Below are 22,067 nucleotides of genomic sequence, written 5' to 3' on the forward strand. Positions count from 1 at the left end.
ACCAGGAGATCGTGGCTTGAGCCGAAGTTGGACACTCAACCAACTAAGCCACCCAGGTGTCCCCAGACTGTTCTATAAACTAACACTTAAGGTCCTTCTCCAGCCTTTTTGTTCCACTTCATCCCCACCCAAGGTCTATGCTTTCTTTAGTAGACACAGTAGGGGCTGGGAACCGAACTTTCTTTTCTTGCTTGCCCACATCTCTTCCCTCTCTACTCTGCCTTCCTTCCCCTTCCCCTGTCCATCCCATCATTCCCAAGTGGCCAATCTATGGGACTGAAAGATATTTTAGAATTAAAAGTTCTAGATTTTCAGTTGTTAAATAAGAATACAAATGGATTAGAGGCTTTCCTGTCCTTCCTTCTCCGGAGGTAAAACATGCCTTTTTATCATCTTCTTGTCTGAAACCCACTCCCTATCATGATTTGGGTAAAGTATTTCAGTTTCTGCCCTCCCAGAGGCATTAGGAACACCTTCCTGACAGTGACACAGATTCTGGCAGCCCAGCCCAGCACAGCCCCCTGCCCTGGGCACAGGCCCAGAGGAGGCCCCCACTTAATGGCCCCTCAGATTCCCCAGCAACCTGGTTTTGAAGCCTCTGGCAGCTAGCTTCCCATCTACTCCCACCCTTCTCCAGGCCTCTTTCAGGGCACTAAGCGACAGGGACCCACTTCAAAGATACCTGCCCCTTCCCCTAGAAACCACATTTGCAGGGCGGTGCCTCTTCTCCACAGCCTGCCAGTCTGTAGACAGGAAACCTGGGTCCAGCCAGGCGGGCCCTTCCCCACTAAGGCAAATGGGGACACAGTGGTCTCTGCAGCTGTTCACCACACAGGACCGCAGAGGGCTGGGACTTCTAACCACAGCGAGATGAGGAAGAGGCCAAAACTAGTGAGAGGCCACCTGCCTCAAACACACCTCCTCTAACTCCAACTGAAGAAATTCTCAGAACAATTTCCAGTTCAGGAGAAAAAAAAAAAAAGATGGGGGTGACTACAGATTATGAGACTCTAGACGGATGGATAGATAGAGGGGCAGTCGTGATAAAGTAAGTACAGCTTAAGAATATTAGAATCTAGGTGGTGGGTATACACGTGTTCACCGAAAAGTTCTTTTAATTGTGCTGTACGTTTGAAATTTTCATAATAAAATACTGAGGGGAAAAAAGAGACACCCAGGCTGTTAACCAAATACAATGTGTAGCTTTATTTGGATCCTGATTCTAGCAAATGAACTGTAAAAGTAAATCATGAGATTTGGGCGGGGGGGGGGGGGTTGTGATAATGGTATGGTGGTTTTGCCTTTTCAAAAGAGCTTTTATTTGGCAAAAAAGAAAGGAATATACAATTGATTACATTAAAATAGAAAGCTGCAAAAAAACAACAAAAAAAATGAAATTTCAACGTATTATCTAAACCATCATCCTATCTCACACCAAATCATCCTGTCAATGACATTCTAAGAGACTTACTGAAATCCTAATTTGTCTTTAGAATTCCTTTTGTGTAGCAGACCTCTGATCTTAATCAGGAAAAATTATTTTTTTTTTAGGATCCCACACTGGCTCCTGACAGTCACCACTTCTTCTTCTTCCTTTTTTTAAATTAAAATTTTAAAATGTTTACCTATTTTTGAGAGAGAGACAGAGAATGAGCTGGGGGCAGAGAAAGAGGGAGACAGAATCCGAAGTAGGCTTCAGGCTCTGAACCGTCAGCACAGAGCCCCCACGCGGGGCTCGAACTTGTGAACCCCAAGATCATGACCTGAGCTGAAGTCAGATGCTCAACCAACTGAGCCACTCAGGCAGCCCTCCACTTCTTTATGTATGTGCTTATACAGCACCATAAATAAATCTCTTTGCAATTAAAAGAAACAAGAGTTCTTAATAAGTACCTAGTACGATATTCAATGTGGGGAAGAAATAGGTTCGGGTGCAGCTCAAACAAGACAGTTCATGAGTTCATAATCACTGACGCTGGTTAATGGATACATGGGATCCATTCTTTAGCTTTTTTGATGTTTTGGAATTTTTTCATAATATTCTTTTCCTTTTCTTTAATCACTTGGATGGGTTCTTTGTTTTTACATGAACAAACTCCATCACAGCCAGCCACACTCTGGGGTTCCCCTGCTCCATCCTGACCAAATCTAAACCGGATGTGAGTTTGAAAGAAAATGTACAAACACTGACAACCACCTTCCCCCTGGGTGGGTGGTGGGGAGCAGCCTCCCCTGATAGGAGAGGGTAGGGCCCCCTCTGCCTGAGATTCTCCTCATCCTTCACTCCCATCAGACTCCAAAGAGGCCCCCACAGCCAGTCCCCCTCTCCTGCCCCCTGGACTGAAGTAGATGCTTTGGAAGCAGTTTTTAGTTTCTGTAGGAAACCTCACAGAGACAGCAGGGCCCAGGGCCTCAGTCTTTAAAATGGGGTTCAACCGGGGTTTGGCTTCCCCCTCAATACATTCCCTCCCTCTCCCAAAATATGTAACTGTTGAAGCTTCTGGTCACTGACTATACAAATGTAACAGGCCAAGTGGGACATTAAGAATCTCTCTCCTGGGTTGGAGGGGGTCAGTGCCTATACCACTCCAAAAAAAACAGGCCCTCAGTCCCTTGAACGATGAAGGAACCCTGCAGAGAGAGAACCAAAATAGCAGACAATCCAAAAAATGCTGTACACTTGGGTTTTAGGACTCATTTGTTTTCCCAGTGTGCATCTGTGTGTGTGCCAGCCTGTGTGTTGGGCCAGTGTATCCAGATCTAACAGGGGGATAGAAATCACTCACAGAACCAAACCCAAAAGTTGGCAGGAGAGACCCCAATGCCCTGCTCAGACTCCCTCCTTTTGTGACAGGTAGTCCCCATGGTGAAGCCAAGCCACACCCCTTGTGCCCTGCCCCCACCTTCACTAGTAGTAGACTTGATGGCAGGAATGTAGACTTTCATACGGGCTCTGCCACATAAACATTACGTGACCTCTCTGGGCCTTGGTGTCCCTATTTGTACAATGGAGACAATAACTCGTGCTCTGCCCATAGGGTTGTTTATAAGGATTTAAAAAAAAAATAGGGAAAGCACTTTATAACCATACTATACCATTTATAAATTATGCCATACCAGTGTTTCCCAATAATGCCTCATAGAATATGGTCAAGGCAAGTTTGAGAAATATGCTATTTATACTCCAGCCTTGTCTTATACATCATGGGCAGGTGTGCATATTAAAGGCTCTGAAAAGTCCTGCAGTGAAAAAAAAAATCTGTTTAACAATATTGAATCTATTAGGTCCAATTTCTTTACTTTTTGCACTCCCTAAACTTGTTCCTCTTGGGATACCAATTAATTAATTACATAACCTCCTTGAGACCTCCGAAGAGCAGTTTAAGAAACTGAACTCAAGGGGCACCTGGGTGGTTCAGTCTGTTAAACGTCAGACTTCGGCTCAGGTCATGATCTCACGGTTCGTGGGTTCAAGCCTCACGTTAGGCTCTGTGCTAACAGCTCAGAGCCTGGAGCCTGCTTCGGGTTCTCCGTCTCCCTCACTGTTGTCTGTCCCTCCCCCACTTGGGCTCTGTCTCTCTGCCTCTCAAAAATGAATAAATGTTCAAAAAACTTTTTTAAATAACTGGACTCGAGGACGTCGGGTTCCTGTCTTGGCCCAGCATGTTTCTCTGTGGGGCCAATCTTACTCAGATTCCCATAACTCACCCAGGCCCCAATGCCCTCCATGTGGGTCCACTTCCACTCCCACCCTTGGAAGCCCTACCCCACCACATCACTCCATGCAGGGGACAGAAGAAAACCTTCGATTTCTCTATTTCGGCCTGGAAGACCAGGGCCCACCAGCTTCTCCCATACATGCACTTATTGCTCTGGTCACTCCCCTCAACCCCTGTGCCCAGATCCATCTCAAAGCCTCAACCCGACTGTCTGGCCATGTCCCCTGGCCCCTCAGTGGCCTTCTATCCTTCCTCCTCCATGGGCAAACACACTCTGCCCTTCCCAATACCAGTCGGAGGCCAGCACACATTCTGCGGCTCCCCCAAAACTCCTTTTCCTCTGAGCTCCGCCATCTACTGCACGATCGCCCACTGGTCACCTCTCTGCCTCCTCATCCATTTTGGCAACTCCTCAGGCTGGAGGAGTTGTGCTGCATCTCATTTAGAGGTAACAGTGCAAGAGGTTAAAAGGATATACTCAGAAGCCTGATTTCAAACCCTGGCTCTACCACTTATTGATTGGATGATCAAATTATTTAACCTTTTGGGGCCTGCTTCCATATCTGCAAGCAGAGCAAACAAAAGTGCAGGCTTCATGGGGTTGTTGGGAGGAATTAATGAGTTGACTGAGTGCTTGGGGCAGTGTCTGGCACACAGTGAGTGCTGGGTAGTGTTAGCTGCTATTATTATTATTATTATTATTATCATCATCATCATCATTACCATCACCATCACCATCACCATCATCATCACCACCACCACCACCACTCTGTCTCCCCCACAGAACCTTCCACAGGCTGGGCAGTCTTTAAAACCTCTTCATAACTGCATTCATTGACTCCCTACCTCCTTCCACAAGGCTCTAAAGTGGTTGCGCACAGAGAGGGCTCCGGGAGGGCTCTCCAGGATCAGCTGAGGGCACCAGGAACATGATTTGAGGCCAGAGACTGGGGCGGGGTGTTCCGTTCCCCTCCCCTCCCCGCGACTGCCACATCAGGGTGCTTTCCCGCCCCAGCACAAGAGCCCAGCCCAGCCAAACCAGCCCTACTGCCAAAGCCTGGGCTAGATGGGTCCCGAGTCCGACCACAGATGAGGAAACTGAGGTTTACCGGGCCGCTTTCCTGCTTCACCACCGCACGCCGGAGCTCGCCAACCCCCCAACCTTGTCTGCTGTGGACAGAGCTCAGTTGTCAACTAGACTCGGGAGAAAGAAGGGGAGGGCGGGGAGAGACACACAGCCTTCACCTGATGGAGTTTAGGGACCGGGTGCGGGGTGAAGGGGCGGTGCAAGAGTCCAGATCTTGCCCGGAGCTGATCTGTGCCGATACTACCATTTCACAGTAGACGGAGTTACCCACAAGATCCCAAAGGACAGAGAGCAAGAGCAGTCTCTCTTTCTCCCCCAAACCTGCTTGTGGTTTTTCTCCTGGGGCATAAGAACCTTGCTAATCACCCTGGTTGCTCCTAACACCAACACTACAGGAAGGGTAATACCGAAGGCGGCCGTCGGCGGCCGGGAGGCAGTCGGGGCCCGCTTCCTGGAGGAGGCGGTGCATTTCGCGCGCTGGGTACTCTAGAGCCAGCCCCTTCCCTCACTCACCGGCGTCCAGAGAGGTGAACGCGGCGCTCGGGCTGGTTCGTCGGTTGCCTCCGCCGCCGGGCACGACCAGCGTCTGCAGCTGCCGGACCAGCTCGGGCATGCGGTCCCAGTGGCCCTCCGCGCGGCAGCGCTCCAGCTCGCTCTCCATCTTCAGGTGGGAGCCGTACGCGCCCTTCGCAGCCATCTTCGCGCGGGCGCTGTCATGGGAGGTGCGGCCGAGAAGTGGAGACCCGGCCGGGGGCGGCGTCCCGGCTGGGGCGCACAAGCTGGCGGGGGCGGCGGGGGCGCAGGCGGCGGCCAGGTCCCGGGCGGCAGCGGGGGCCCGGGCGGCGGCGGCCGGGCGGCAGCAGCAGCACCCAGAGCACCGCCCGGCGCCTCCGGACTGGGGCTCCGGCTGCGCGGCCCCGACTCGTCCAGGAGCAACCTCCGCCTCCGCTGCAGCAGCTCCTGGCGGTGCTGCCGCCGCCGCTGCTGCAGCTGCTGCCACAGCCCCCGCCCTGGGCCCGGGCGCCGCCAGCTGTGGACCCGCCCCTGGCCGCGGCTCCACCTCCGCGGGGGCGTGGCACGGCCTCGGCGAGCGGGGCGCGCAGGCGGCCAGCGAGGCCGCAGCAGCCAGGCACGCGAGGAACGCTCACGGCCGCCCTGCTGCCAACGCCAGGTCCCCGCCGCCGCTGCTGCCGACTCGGCGCTCACTTTAATGCTGCACGGGGCCCCCGCGCCTGGGGGGGCCTCGCTCCCCGCCCCCTCCCCATCCCATCGGGACTCTTGGCCTGGGGACTCCCCAGTCCGACACCCCGGCTTTGTGTGTTGGCCTCGTCACCACCGCTGCACGTCACAAATCCGGGGAGAGGCCGGCCGGTTGCCCCCGCCTTCGAGAGCGAGCCTCCCCGGGTGCCGGCCCTGCTGGGACGCGCGAGCCCTGAGCGCGTGTTCGGGCAGGCGGGTTGCGGTGCGGAACAGGCGTCTGCACTCTGAGAGACTTTTCATTTTCTTTTTTAACAACGCAGTTCCTCTTTCCAACTTGACAACCCCGCGCGAGCTGGCTGGCGTGTCCTCTGTGGAATCCCGTTACCCTGGAGTTCTTCAAGGTTTTAAGCTGTTTTCCAACTTGGTATTTCTTTCGTAATTCTGGTGTCTCAACACTGTGATCAAAACTCATGGCATGGCTTAGCTTGGCTTTGTGGGGTGCTAAGAATAAGAAGTTCAAGGGATCACAAGGTGGCCTGTAGGAGGAGGGACTGATTAGGGTGTTCCCGCCTTTGGGGCGGTTTACAGTCGAGAGTGGGGATTGAGGCCATCATGCAAGAAATCACAGCGAGACCAAAAAAACTCCCTTGAACGTAAGTGACATGTTGCATGGTGCAGACCGAAGACTCCAGAACACAGGAGAGTCAGGGCAAGCTTTTAAGTGTCGTATAGACTCCTAAGAATTAGGTGTCCACCTTCCTCCACAACATAGAGGGCTTCACCACTGCCTGACATGTGGTGGTGAGAGTGGACTTGACCGCTTTCAGTGTCACCAGACTCACTGCTTCTGTAACTGTGGTAAGGTTTTTTGCCAAGCAGAGCCCAGGCCACTGGTGCTTAGTCCCTCCAGGCCCTTTGCTACGGGAGGAGGGGGGTGGGGGGGCTTGTCTGTGGAAGGCAATCTTCTGCTTCACCACTACTCCACCCCTATAACTCCCAGATGGGTACCCTCCTTTCCAGGTTCCAAATGCAGCTCCATTCCATGCTTGGGGACAGCATTTTCTGACCTTAGGAGCACTTGGGGTCTGTCCTAAACTTCCAGAGGCCAGAAAGTAGATGAAGGAAAACGGACAGGTCTGGCCTTTCGAATTTAGAAACCATTTACTCCATTTACATGAAAGCTGCGCCTACTCTTGTTACCCCTGTAGCTGGCATTTGGTTAGCCTTTGGCTACCCTTGTTGGTCACTGGAACTGCCTTTCACTTGGAGAGAGCTGTCCCTGTTCTTTAGATGAGGATGGCCTGAGAACACCCTGTGATATGCCCCAGGGTCAGCGTTGGAGCAGGCAGAGGACAGCAGAGTTGAGGACAGGAAGGCAGCCCTGATGGAAATAAATAAACCTCCCCTCCTCCCTTTTTTCTCCCTAATCGTTGCCAACCCTGCCCCCAGGTTGCAGGACTCCAGGGAACTAACTGAAGAATTGTTGCTTGTTCCTTTGACTCAAGCACCAAGATTTGTGTGGGCATGGCACGGGGGAGAGAGGAACACAGTATTGTGGTTAGAACTTCTAACGAGCTGTTCCTTAACACTGCAGTCACATTCCTGATACCTTTGTGGTTCTTTTCTGGCAGAGACAAGCCCCTAACCTGCTAGTGACCAGCATTTTTTTCAGGGGAGTAAGAGACTATAGGAACAAGAGCAAAGAGCAGCCATGATTGTATTAGTAATGTTTGCCAAAATAAAAGGCGTGTAGAAAGTGTGGCAGTTGCTTTTATTTTTTAATAATCAGAAATCTCTCAGATGGTGATTGTTTTTCTTTTTTAATAATCTGAAATCTCTCAGATGAGAGTTTAGGACAAGTTCTAATAAAGATTGCCATTATTTGCCGGCTGGAAAATGCTATAAAAATAACTTGCTGATCGTGAGAAGCTGGGTTGATTGCCTACCAGACTGAGGGAGAGCACTGCCTGACAGTCCCAGCATCTCAGAGAAAGTACTGAAGTTCACAGGAGGTAAACCGACCTACTAAGAAATGTGTAATTTTACAGAGCAACAAAGATGGAACCGGACAAAGGACCTCTACCACCAAGCTGACAGAATATTCCACTAGTTCAGCTGCTGCCTCTGACTAGGTGGGGAGGCTCTTGCCACTAGATCACAAGCTATTGGTCTCGATTCCCACGAAGTTAAGGGCTTGAAGAGATCTCTCATGTACTTATAGGTTGAAGGTTTATGGTATTTGGTTAGGCCCAGAATGGGAGGGTGTTGAAGAGCTAATCTGAACTCACAAAAAGTCTGTTCATGTTTGGATTCTGAGAGAAAAGGTGTGGTTAGCAAGGACTTGAGTGGGTTGAATAATGGAGTGGAGATTTCAGAAAAGTTCAGGATGTATGGCCTGCAGTAGCCAGTGAGACCCGGGGATCCTCATAACTGTCTTAGATATGGGCCACAAACACCTTGCACAGCTGGTTGTCTGGAGTAAGGGATTTCCCTCCATGAGATATCTTTTGTCTTGGGTAGTGCAATTCCTTTGACAAATTGTCAGCTTTTCTATGGAGCCCTTCTGCTGTCTCTGAGCAGTAAGCAGTAGATGAATCAGCCTTGGAGCTCACCTCATCTTTGGAACACAACAAAAGATTGTCTGTCCACATATTGAATAAGAATAGAATTACAGGGCAGTGTAAGGCCCTTGAGGTTCTGATTGAGGATTTGTGAAATGTAGGAGGGGACCTCAGTAAACTGAGGCACAGTGGTCCAGGTACTATTTTGGATTTTCCCTGGAGAAGACAAACAAGTATTGACTTTTCATTTACAGACACACAGCAAAGGAAGCACAAGTATGGATCTACAACTGTGAAACACATAGTCAGTCTCTTTAGGACTTGCAAATAGAATGGTAGTGTATTTGACTTGCACTGTTGGTGGGAATGCAAATTGGTGAAGCCACTCTGGAAAACAGTGTGGAGGTTCCTCAAAAAATTAAAAATAGACCTACCCTATGACCCAGCAATAGCACTGCTAGGAATTTACCCAAGGGATACAGGAGTACTGATGCATAGGGGCACTTGTACCCCAATGTTTATAGCAGCACTCTCAACAATAGCCAAATTATGGAAAGAGCCTAAATGTCCATCAACTGATGAATGGATAAAGAAATCGTGGTTTATATACACAATGGAGTACTACGTGGCAATGAGAAAGAATGAAATATGGCCCTTTGTAGCAACATGGATGGAACTGGAGAGTGTGATGCTAAGTGAAATAAGCCATACAGAGAAAGACAGATACCATATGGTTTCACTCTTATGTGGATCCTGAGAAACTTAACAGAAACCCATGGGGGAGGGGAAGGAAAAAAAAAAGAGGTTAGAGTGGAAGAGAACCAAAGCATAAGAGACTCTTAAAAACTGAGAACAAACTGAGGGTTGATGGGGGGTGGGAGGGAGGGGTGGGTGGGTGATGGGTATTGAGGAGGGCACCTTTTGGGATGAGCACTGAGTGTTGTATGGAAACCAATTTGACAATAAACTTCATATATTGAAAAAAAAAAGAATAGTAGTGTATTTGAGTTTGATCTTAAAGGGAAGCAGCGAGTGACTAATTTATTTGTGGCCCTGGGATCCTAAACAAATCTATATTCCTGCCCACTGGGTTTTTCAACTGAGAGGATAGGAGCATGTTACAGGGGCTGGGACAAGGTATGAGACTCCTTTCTCTTTAAGTCTTTTATTTTTTTTAAAAAGGCTTTTGATTATTAGTTTTACTCCTTCTTTATCACCTTATATTAGATGCTGTTATGCAAGTTTGGGTAGAAATTGAACCTTGATGGGTTTTGCTCCAGTAGAATATCAGTAGGATTTTTGCTGTTAAGAGAGCTTCAGTCTCTGCTTGGTTTACACACAAAGGTACCAGTAAATCATATCCAAATGAGTCAGGATCTTGTTATGAATAGGGAGGTCCTTGGGGACCAGAAGGAAGAGACCATCAGGAGAGCATTTAATATAGCAGTGACAGTCGCACAGTAAATCCCTTGCTATTAAGTTAATGAGTGTGGTGTCCCAAAAGTTAAAAGAACATTCCTTGGTTAAAGGGTTGAGGCTGATGGTTATGGGCTGGGGCCTGGGGAAAGCATGGTGAGATTAGATGTGTGACCAGAGTAGTTTGTTGACTCCAAGGAAGAGGTTGTATAATAGTGGTTGGGTTTAAGATTGGTAGGGGCGCCTGGGTGGCGCAGTCGGTTAAGCGTCCGACTTCAGCCAGGTCACGATCTCGCAGTCCGTGAGTTCGAGCCCCACGTCAGGCTCTGGGCTGATGGCTTGGAGCCTGGAGCCTGTTTCCGATTCTGTGTCTCCCTCTCTCTCTGCCCCTCCCCCGTTCATGCTCTGTCTCTCTCTGTCCCAAATATAAATTTAAAAACGTTGAAAAAAAAAATTATAAAAAAAAAAAGATTGGTATTATTATGCTATATCAATAAAACATTTGTAAGGTTGTCCTTTAATTTTTAAAGAAATGTTTCCTAGTGGGTTTAAGAGTAGAATGAGAAGGGCGCCTGGGTGGCTCGGTCAGTTAAGCTTCCAACTTTGGCTCAGGTCATGATCTCATGGTTCACGAGTTCAAGCCCCATGTTGGGCTCAGCCCATGTTGGGCTCTGCTTCGCAGATTTTGTGTCTCCTCCTCTCTCTGTTCCTCCCCTGCTTGTACTCCATCTTTCTCTCTCTCTCAAAAATAACTCCATCTCTCTCTCTCTCTCTCTCTCTCTTTAAAAACATTTAAAAAATTAAAAAAAAAAAGAGTCGAACGAGAAACTAAACACCTTCATTGGTATCTTTGTTGTTGTTTGGTTGCTTAGTTCTAGAACTCTTTCCAAATATTCAGCAAGGTTTTGGGGGTCTGGGCTTGGGGTTATTTCCCATTCTACTTTTTGCTTGCATAATATGGCTCCTCTATGTATGGTTCAAGGCCATTCACAAAAAGATAAGAGAGGAGCCAGGGTCATGTCTGCTTCAGGATCAACTCCTGCGTGCAGCCACTAGGTATGAACCTTCCCTTAAGTCTCCATCAGACTTCTCCCTTTTTGGTTTGAAGAACTGAACCAGAGCACAGTCTATTTTTACCCGAAAGACAAGAGGATAGCCTCCAAAAGACCTTGACCAACTCTCCAGCTTTTATAAACCCCAAGGATTTCCTATGCAAATGAAGGCTATTTAAGTTACCCTTGAGAGTCTTCCCATTCTGACTTTTTCATTGAACTCCTTGCATCTAGAAGGAATTGGTGCATATATGGCTGCCCTGGGCTATATGTCTCTCAAATGATTCTAAGTTCCTCTGCAATGTTTTCTCTCTCGTCTAGGCAATGACAGAGTCTCTGACAATGGCTTTCAGCTGAGAATGAAACCAGAGCTTAAAATCTACCATAAGAGGTTTTCTCTGTTCTGCAGGAGGTTTACTTTAAAGAGGTAAGTGAGATTTGGGGTACCTGGCTGGCCAGAAGGGAGGGGTAGAGGTAGAGGGGATCCTCATCAGGGGAAGAGGTAGAGGGGTAGCAGGAGATGGGAGGTGCATAGCATGGGGGAAGAAGATCGTAGGCTTCAGTTGTGGTTTGGGAGATCTAAAAAATAGTTTTAACATGTTCACATTTTTCTTTTGCTTTGGCCAAGCAATCTGTTAAGGAAGCAATTTTTGAATCTGATTTCTTTTGGATGCTTCTTCATGCTAATAAAAAATAATAAGACCATTGGATGCTTAGAATTGTGCTGTCTTTACATTCTGTGGCACCTCTCCAGTGAATAACTGTTCATATCAGAACTTCCTCATAGTGGCCACTGTAATTCTAAATTATCCTTGATGAAATGATGCTATTTAGGAAGATAAGTGCACAAATTTGGATAGAGCATAAATACATGGATGGCATGGACTGAGTTTTATACCAAGACAAAGCCTTGAGAGCCTGGGAATGGCATCCTCTGGCTCAAGGCCCCCCAGCCTCACAGCTAGACCTTACCCAGCCACAACTCTGATGAATTTATACTTCCTGGCAGATAGAAGGTGTGGAGACATCTTTGCTGAACCTCAAGACAAGACTGAGGAGAGTTCTCATAAGTGGCCCAAGACAGAATTTGTCCCAGGGCCAGGTTAGGGACATACTTCTTGGGTCCCGTATCTGTCTTTTCCACTATAAACTTTGCTCTGATTGAGGCACAACCGGAAATGACCAGGATGGACATAGACAATAGTGGTATTGTTCATAATAAGGCAGATATCTACCAAGAGAAAAGATTTTCACATATGGTCAGATAATCAAAGGATTCCCAAAAGGGGTTCCTTATCACTAGAGACAAATAGACTCTGTACTTGGGGAGCTCAAGCCCAGTGCAAGACTTACATCTCTCATTGCTGTGGTCTAAAAGACTCCTGAGGGGCTTGAGGACCTCAGAGGAGCACACTTTCTGAGTCAGGGTCTTGGCCACATTGGCAAGGAGGTCTCAGTGGGCCTCATAATTGAATGCTGCTCCCTGAAAATATCGTCCAAACAACTTTGTGAGAATGCAAAGCTGAGTTCTGATCGCAGGAAGGAAAACACAACTGTGCAGAGTCATAGTAGCATCTGTATTGGGGAGGCTACGTCAAGATATTTATAAAATATTGGGTCTATTTTAAGGCAGCTTTTCTAATGAGCTTGATAAGGACTGGGCAAGAATCATGGTAACAATAGTTCAGGATGGATGGACAGCGCGAGGTGAGGGTTTTGAAACAAGAGTTTCAAGGAGTCTTAGAAGATAAACAGTGGTTGGATGCAATTTATTGAAAAGTTGCAAAATTCATTCAAGGTTACTTCTTGAAATTTCTGCAAAAACAATAGTTATTTACAACTTTTATCATCCCGAGCAAGAGTTTCATATAATAAAAAGGTCATGTTAACATCAACAGTAAGCAGGGTGCAGGTGGTTTTGATTCTTCCTGTGTACTGTGCTCGCTTCGGCAACATGTATACTGAAATTGGAACGATTCTTCTTGTGTACTAATACAGAGAGGGATTATGTATGATTATTACCACATCCCCTCACTCCATCAAATCACTTTTATTTATACTAATTGTCACAGTGCTGGGAGTAATTAGGCCATCCAGGCATGGGAAAAGCCTGGTGGGGGATGTCCTTCCCACCTTCTGTTCCTCTCTTCTCTCTTGTATTTGCTGTTCAGGGCCCCCGCAGGACCCTGTGTTCCCAACAGGAACCCTAAAAACCCTAAATTTGAATACAATTAAACCTTTTATTCATAGCCAAGAGTGCTTTCATGCACTCAGATCATCAGTGTGTATGATACAGAGCCTGCCCAATCTTCTTGTAGTCCCATGGCCCACAGGCCTTGCATTTGGAAATCAGCCTTTACTTATGACCTTGGTTGTTGGCTCATAGCATTTCTGGCTCATGGTGTCTCGTGTCGTACTTAATGATTAGTACTGTGAACTGGCCAACTGAACCAGCCCTCCTAGAATGTTGCCATGAAAACTCTGCCAAGGGCGGCTGTATGGTCAGTTTTTCCCTTTGACAGCTGCCAGAAAAACTGCAGGTAATCATTAGGTGAGGGATGAGGCCCTACAAAGGCAAGCTTCAAAACCATGAATTCTTTGTGCTTGTGCATAGTGGGCACTCAGTAATTATTTATTATGTTAATTTCGGAATCCTATAATGTTAAAGGTTTCCCCAGGCCTGGGAGATGAGAGCTCTGGGATGTCTCCTATCCCTCCCTCCCCTCCACCCAATTTCATGATTGAGATACTAGCACGTTTCTCCATGCATTGACTTCCCTTCCATCATCTGGGTCCATTCTGTTCCCCTGGGGTCCCAGGTGACTCCTGCTTCTCCTCGGTGTTTTCTGTGTCATCTTGCAGGACTGCTACAATGGTGCCTACCCAAGAGTGAGGGTTCACACTTTCTCCCAGCCTTTGCCAGTGCTGGTTCTTTGCCCAGATACTGCTATCCTGGAGGAGAGAAGTCAGTCCAACCCAGGAACACTGAGAGCCTTTCAGCTCAGGTTAGGTGGCCTGATTTTAAGCTCCACCACTCCTAAGGCCAACTTGTGCGTCTGCCCTTTAATGATTATAGCAGTTTTAGGCCTTAAAACATAGCTTTGCTCTCTCTGCTTTTAAATCTTTTTTCCTTTCTTCTCTACCTTTTAAAAAAAATTTTGTTTTAATAGCTTTTTTGCTGAATAGCAAAAAAATAACACAATTAAAGGAAATTACATAAAACATAATTATGATGAAGCACTTTCATTAACTATCAACTAGAAAGAAATACGGTTTTACCAGCATCCCAGAAGTCCCCAATATATCCCTTCCCAAGTACAGTCTTCTTCCTCTTAAATGTAACTGCTGGCTTTTTATGGCAGTTACTCCATTGCTTTCTTTCCTCCACCCCCCCCAACTAACTTCCTCTCTTCTTTCCTTCTTTCCTTCTCCCTTCCTTTTTTTTTTTTTAAGGTTTATTTATTTATTTTGAGAGAGAGAAAGAGAGAACATGAGTGGAAGAGGGGCAGAGAGAGAGGGAGAGAAAAAATCCCAAGCAGATTCTGCCCTGTTAGTGCAGAGCCCAACGCAGGGCTTGATCCCATGAACCGTGAGATCATGACCTGAGCCGAAATCAAGAGTTGGATGCTCAACTGAACCACCCAGGTGCCCCCTTCCTCCTTCTTATTAAAGTATTATTGACATACCATGTTATATGAGTGCAAGTGTATGACATATTGATTTTGCTTCATCCTCTGATAAAGGATATCCAATTTAAAAAGACCCTTTTTAATCTTACAATGTTCAAAGTTTGTGTTTTATTTAATGGTGATTGAAATTGAATTTTACAATTTTTTTTTCATTTATTGAGCTGACCATATGATTTTTCTCCTTCAAATTTATTTATATGGTGAACTATTTTGATTTTCCAATGTTAAACCATCCTTGCATTTCTAGAATAAGATCAACTCAGTTGTATTTGTTTCCTGTTGCTTCTGTAACAAATCCCCAAATACATAGTGGCTTAAAATATCGCACCTTTATTATCTCCCAATTCTTGGGGTCAGAAGTCTCGAGTGGGTCTTGTGGGATAAATCAAGGTATTGGCGGATCTGTATTTCTTCTGGAGGCTCTAGGGGAGAATATTGTTCCTAGCCTTTTCCTGCTTTTAGAGGCTAGTTTCATTCCTTGGCTGGTGGCCCCTTCCTCCATCTTCAAAGGCCATTACTCCAATCGCCGCTTTCAGGGTCACATCTTCTCTCTGACTCTGACCCTCCTGCCTCCCTCTTATGAGGACTTTGATGATTACATTGGGCTCACAGGATAATCCAGGATAATCTGCCCATGTCAGCGGCCTTAATTCAGTCAACTTTGCAAAGTCCCTTTTGCCATGTAAGATGACATATTCACAGGTTTTGAGGATTAGGATAAAACCTCTTTGGGAGCCATTATATTGTCTACCACATTGGTTATAATGTATTTTCCTTTTTATATATTGCTTGCTGTACTACTTTATTTAGAATTTTTGTGTCTGTGTTCATGAGTGAGATTGCCTAAACTTTCTCTTCTGAAACTATCTTCATTGGCTTTCGGTATCAGAGTTAAGCTAGCCTTATAAATGAATTGGAGGGTATACCACTTTTTTTTTTTTCTGTTCTCCAGAGAGTTTGTATACAGTAAGCATTATGTTCCCCTTAACTATTTATGGAAAGTTTTTATTTTTTTATTTTATTTTTTTGAAGTTTATTTATTTATTTTGAGAGAGAGAGAGGGAGAGGGAGGGAGGGGCAGAGGGGCAGAGAGAAGGGAGAGAGAGAATTCCAAGCTGGCTCTGCATTGTCAGCACAGAGCTGGATATGGGGCTTGAACTCAAGAATCGTGAGGTCATGACCTGGGCCGAAATCAAGAGTTGGTTGCTTAACTGACTGAGCCACCCAGGCGCCCTGATGGGAAGTTTTTAAAGTACTGATTCAATTTATTTAAAAATCACAGGACTTAAAATTTCTATTTCCTCCTTGATCAATTTTCAGAAAGTTGTATTTTTCTAGGAATATATTCCTTTCATCTAGCTTTTCACACTTTAAGCATAAATTATTCATAAACCCTCTTTTTTTTTAAGTTTATTTATTTATTTTGAGAGTGAGAACAAGCAGGAAGGGGCAGAGAGAGAGGGGGAAAGAGGATCCAAAGCAGGCTTCTGTACTAACAGTAGAGAGCCCAACTTGGGGCCTGAACTCACAAACCATGAGACCATGACCTGACCTGAAGTCAGATACTTTAACCAACTGAGCCACCCAGGAGCCCTCATAAAACCCTCTTGTTATCTTTTTAATGTTTGTGGAATTCATAGTGATACCTGCTTTTTTATTCCTGGCATTGGTTATTCGTGCATTCTCTCTTCTTAATCTTCTTGATAATTTGTAAGGTTTTATCATTTTTATTGTTCCTTTCAAAGAACCAACTTTTGGTTTTGTTGATCTTCTGTATGGCATGTTATTTTCCCTTTCTGTAATTTTTGCTGTTATCCTTATTATTTGATTTATCTTATGTTTTTGGGTTTCGTTTGTACTTCTGTAATGGTCAGGATAGGTTGGGTTATACTGCAGTAACAAACAATCCAGAAAAAAAAATCTCAGGACTTTTCACAACATTTCTCATTTTTTTTCTACCTGTTCCAGTCAGGTTGACTGGCTTCTTCTCATTGTCTTCACTCTGGGACTTGAGCTGACAGAACAAGCACTGTCTAGAACATTGGCAGTCATCATGACAGAGGGAAAAGAGACAGTATGGTGAACCATATGTTGGCTCTTAAAACTTTTGTCTAGATGTGACACATCATACTTCTATATACTTCTCATTGACTAGAGCAAGAGATATAGCTAAGTCTGATGCCAATGCCCAGAGATGGATTAGTGAATCTTTGTGAATGATAATATAGTATCCCATATCTTCTTTTTATTACTTTTAGAAAAAAAAAATTTTTGTTACTGTTTATTTATTTCGGAGAGAGAGAGAGAGAGCAGGAACAGGGGAGGGGAAGAGAGAGAGAGGGAGACACAGAATCCGAAGCAGGCTTCAGGCTCTGAGCTGTCAGCACAGAGTCTGATGCAGGGCTTGAACTTGCTAACCACAAGATCATGACCTGAGCCAAAGTCGGACGCCCAAGTGACTGAGCCACCCAGACGCCCCTTTCTTACTTTTTGAGACTGAATCTTTGCTCATGAATTTTCAGTCTTTCTTATTTTCTAACATGTGTGCATTTAAGGGTACAAATTTCCCTTTGTCAGCTACATCCCATAGGAATCGATACACAGATATTTTGTTAACACTCGATTCAAACTATTTTCTAATTTCCTTTGTGATACATATTTGACCTATGTGTTATTTAGAAGTGTTTCTTAATTTCCATGTAATTTCCATGTAACTGGAGTTTTCTGAGTTTTCTTCTCGTAATTTCATTGTATCAGAGAATATACTTCATATAATTTTAAATCTTAGACTTTTTTTAGACCTCACTTTCAACCATACGATCTTAGGAAGAGAACCTCAAGCCTCTGATGAGACCCCAGCCCTACCCAACACCTTGATTTCAGCCTTGTCATACTCTGAGCAGGGAGCCTAATTGATCCTTACCTGGACTTCTGATATACAGAACTGTGAGAAAATAAATGGGTATTATTTTAAGCTGCTAAGTTTGTAGTAATTTATTGCATAGGAATAGAAAACTAATGCAGTGTTTTGCTAGTGGACAAACTATATATCTTCTCATATTTATGAAAGAAGGAGATTTTAGCTGGATGTAGAATTTTATTATTAAAAAAATTTTTTTTTTTAGGTTTATTTATTTCATCTCTACACCCACTGTGGGGCCTGAACTTGCAACCCCAAGATCAAGAGTCACATGCTCTCCTGACTGAGCCAGCCAGGAGCACCAAGGATATAGAATTTTAGACTAGCAGTTTGCTTTTAGCCTTTCAAGATACTACACTGTTTTCTGGTTTCCACTTTTGCTATTGAGAAGTCAGTTATCTAACTGTTGCTCCTTTGAAAATAATCTTTTCCCCATCCCTACCTGTCTTTAATCTTTTTCTTTTTCTTTTGTTTTCTGAAGATTTATTTAATGTGCCAAGAATATATTTCTTAAATAATTAATTATGCTTGGGATTGTTGCTCTTTGTGATCTGAATTTTAAAGTCTTTCATCAGTTCTGGAAAATTCTTGGCTATTATCTCTTCAAATGTCTCTCTTCTCCTGGGACACCAACTAGATATAAGCAAGATCTTCTAACTGTATTCTCTGTATCTCTTACCCTTGCTTTTGGATTTTCTATGTTGTCTCTTTATTCTAGATAGTTTTTTTCTGCTATATATATATTTTTTATTTTTAGCTTTTTTTTCGAGAAAGAGAGACAGAGCACCAGAGGGGGAGAATCAGAGAGAGAGGGAGATACGGAATCTGAAGCAAACTCCAGGCTCTGAGCTGTCAGCACAGAGCCCAATGCAGGGCTCAAACCCATGAACTGTGAGATCATGACCTGAGCTGAAGTCTAACACTTAACTGAATGAGCCACCCAGGCGCCCCTTTTCTGTTATGTTTTCTAATTCATTGACTCTCTTCTCATGCATCTAAACTGTTGAACCCGTCTCTTGAGTTTTTAACATCTCTAACTATATTTTTCCATTCTTGAATTCTATTTGATTCTTTATCTAATCTGCTATTTTATTATAGAGGGAAGTCTTCCTTGACTTCCCACGTCCGTCCTCACCTGAGGCCTGTTTAGATGTCCTCTGCCCTCGCCGCCCCCCACGTGCTCCCATGGCAACTTGGGCTCTACCAGGCATTTACCATATTCTCTTACAGTGTCTCCCCAGCTAGACTGTAAGTATCTTGAGGCCAGTGGACATCATGTACCCTGTATCTCTAGCATTTAGCATTGCACCTGAATAACAGCAATCACTCTGTAAGTGTCGTGAACTTTAAGTAAAGCAACTTCCCTGACCACCTAACACTGCCCCACTCTGAGAAGATGGAAAACCTTCAGGAAAGTCTTCACAACTCACAACTGTTCTTTGTGTGAAGAGATTCTTCTATAGAGGGAATGCTAAGAGATACTCATTTCTGCATCCAGGCTGATAAGGGGAAAGAATGGAAAGGAAAACAGACTCAGAAATAAGAGGCTGAGGAGACTTCAGGTGAGGAAGTCTCTGAGAATGAGCAGAAGTTATTGGGCAAGCTCCACTTCTCCAGCCTGTGGAATTGGCTGGGTCTGATCCCATTATACCCAGACCTCCAAGGAATAAGGAGCTTCTAGCCAACATCTGGGTTGTTCTGCTGTAGTGCATCTAGAAACTCAAGGCAGAGTGGCTTTTAAGAAAGGAATGTTGTAGGGGCGCCTGGGTGGCGCAGTTGGTTAAGCGTCCGACTTCAGCCAGGTCACGATCTCGCGGTCCGTGAGTTCGAGCCCCGCGTCGGGCTCTGGGCTGATGGCTCGGAGCCTGGAGCCTGTTTCCGATTCTGTGTCTCCCTCTCTCTCTGCCCCTCCCCCATTCATGCTCTGTCTCTCTCTGTCCCAAAAATAAATAAAAAACGTTGAAAAAAAAATTTAAAAAAAAAAAAAAAATAAGAAAGGAATGTTGTATAACCAGTATACTGAACATGCAGGATTTATGGGTTATATCCACCAAAGCCACTTTATTTTTGTCTTCCACTGCTTTTAATCCCTTCCAGTGAGGGTTAGGATGGTCTTTTCCATGACCACGTATAAAAATCCTGCCAAGCTCATAACTTTTTCTCGACATCTTTAGTGTAAAAGTCCAGGGAATCACTTTAAGTCACGAATGCAGGCTTAATTAAATAATTAAAAGGGTTCAGCCCAATATACTAATCAATATTTAAATTTTCATTCATTCATAGATAAGATTTCTCTCCCACTCTCCCAAAGCTAGGGCCCATAGCAGGTAGCCTGGGAGGGAGCTACTTCTCTTTCTTATTCACTTCTCCTTAATCTTGCTGCTGTTTCTGACCTTTAAGGTTAAAATGGGGAAAAGAGGAGAGGGAAGGGGGATAGTCCTGGCTTTATGGGTCCTACACCTGGCAACCCATAGGCCACAGGTCCCCTGGCAGATATTTAACACTGATCCTGAGGGTTTCTGTGAAGTCCTGGGAGACTTCCCTGCTGGGCTTCTCTGACTCTGCTCCTTCTCCTTCAGTAGGGTCCCCCTGCCTCCTCGTCCCCACAGTCTCGCCATAGGACTTGCCTCCCAGCCTTTAACTGCTGGGACCTTCTTGTCCTCACTGGCTACCCTCTTGGTTGGACTCCACCCCAGGGAGACTTAACCTCTGCCTCCGCCTCAAATTGTCCCCAGGACTCCTGTCTCATTTGACCTGCACCCAGCTGGTTGAGCAATTCTCACCCAGGCCCTTTTCTCTCAGCCAAGGCTGCTTAGCCTTCCTGAGCCAACCAGCAACAGGCCATCATATATGCCCTACAGCAATGACCACACCTCAAGCTGCCTGAGTAGTCTGTCCCCTTGAAGCCTTTCTCACTAGACTGGAGGGGAGGGAGTAGGTGATCCCTCACATTTTCCCAGGGAAATCCTCCCCATAAAGTCCACCCCCCCACCCCGAATCTCCCCTCTTCTGAATCTTGTATTTCCTCTCTCTGGGTTAGGGATTCCTTAGGCCAAGGACCAAGAGACAGGTAACCAGATTTTGAAAATCGCCTTTGAAATATTTGTGGTCTGCTCACACCTTACTTTGATGCTCAATCACTATTATATCTTGACACTTCGGTCAAAATCCAAGTTAACATCTGTTGGATTTGTTTGCTTTTTATCAGAATGAAACATCATTATTGGTTTTTTCTGATTATGAAATTAATGCATTCTTCTTATAAAATTAAACCAAAACAGATAAATGTAAAAGATAGTAGTAGCTCAGTGCAATTCTACCTCCCAGAGATAACTAAGATAAGACTTTGCTTTTTACCTCTCCAGAGTTTTTTTCTTTGACACACTTTGACACTTGTACTTTTTTTTTTTTTAATAGCAGAAATGGGATTGTACTATATATGAACTCCAAAGAGCCTTTTCCCTAATGCCATAGGACATGTAAGCCTTCCCGCCCCCTATGTGCCTAAACCTATGTTGAAGTGGGAGAATTGATGAGAGACCAGACAATTACCTTGATAGACTGAGCACCTAAATGGTCCCTTTATGTATTGAATTAAACTGGGTTTTAGTGGCGTGGACTGAATTTAGTTTTCTCTCGCTTCCTATCAAGATGGGTGCTTTGGAGGAAATCAGTCACAGACAATCAAAGGACTATATTTGTTTCACAACAGGAGTACTGTACATTTTCAGCTCTCCACTACAAATGAAATTGCTGGGTTGGAGGGTGTATGCCATTCCAAGGCTTTTGATCTGCATTCCATTGTGCATCAGAGTCCTTTTTTTCCCCATATGTATTTTCATAACACTGGATATTTACATTTTGGCTAGTCTCCTAGGCAAAATGTAGTGATTAAGCCCAATTGTTATTATCTCATTTTATTTTATTTATTTTGAGAGAGAGAGTGAGCAGAGAGAGAAGGAGAGAGAGAATCCCAAGCAGGTGGTACGCTGTCAGCACAGAGCCTGACTCAGGGCTTGAACCTGTGACCCATGATATCATGACGTGAGCTGAAGTCAAGAGGCTTAACTGACTGAGCTATCCAGGGGCCCCAAGCCTTTCTTTGTTTTTAAAGAAGATTGAGCAAATTTTGCATTAGGATAGGACACTTACTCATCACCAGGGCTCCCTTTGCCCAAGTGTCCATTTTGATATCCCAATAAAATCTTCATAAGCTTTGCCCAGGCAGGCTAAAACAAATGGGCTCCAGAGTGGACTGAAAGAGGCCTATCCCCTTCTTGGGCCCCAGTGCATACTTGGCCCTAGGGGAATAAAGGCAGAAGGAGTAACTTCCCCAAGGGACTCCTGGAGGCCACCATGAGAGATGCTTCAGGCCTGATCTGAAGCGCATGTTAAGAGAATCTAGATCACTCACTCATAGCCC

The 22,067-nt window shown here is 45.3% G+C and overlaps 2 protein-coding genes and 1 pseudogene across 2 annotated transcripts in view; 2 read left to right on the plus strand and 1 right to left on the minus strand.

Annotated features, from left to right (window-relative positions):
• TTC7A (tetratricopeptide repeat domain 7A) overlaps positions 1–6,080 on the minus strand; it is a 119,312-nt gene extending 113,232 nt beyond the window's left edge. The window contains exon 1 of the mRNA XM_058684188.1: positions 5,320–6,080. Coding sequence (XP_058540171.1) covers positions 5,320–5,503 — 184 coding nt within the window. The 5' untranslated portion in view covers positions 5,504–6,080. The remainder of the gene's footprint in view (positions 1–5,319) is intronic.
• LOC131485135 (guanine nucleotide-binding protein G(I)/G(S)/G(O) subunit gamma-10-like) overlaps positions 5,447–22,067 on the plus strand; it is a 113,984-nt pseudogene continuing 97,363 nt past the window's right edge.
• Positions 11,351–22,067, plus strand: part of MCFD2 (multiple coagulation factor deficiency 2, ER cargo receptor complex subunit) — a 37,294-nt gene continuing 26,577 nt past the window's right edge. Inside the window, exon 1 of the mRNA XM_058684194.1 lies at positions 11,351–11,462. The gene's annotated coding sequence lies outside the window, so the exon portion shown is untranslated. The remainder of the gene's footprint in view (positions 11,463–22,067) is intronic.

Source organism: Neofelis nebulosa, chromosome 9 (genome assembly GCF_028018385.1).
Source record: "Neofelis nebulosa isolate mNeoNeb1 chromosome 9, mNeoNeb1.pri, whole genome shotgun sequence".
Lineage (NCBI taxonomy): Eukaryota > Metazoa > Chordata > Mammalia > Carnivora > Felidae > Neofelis > Neofelis nebulosa.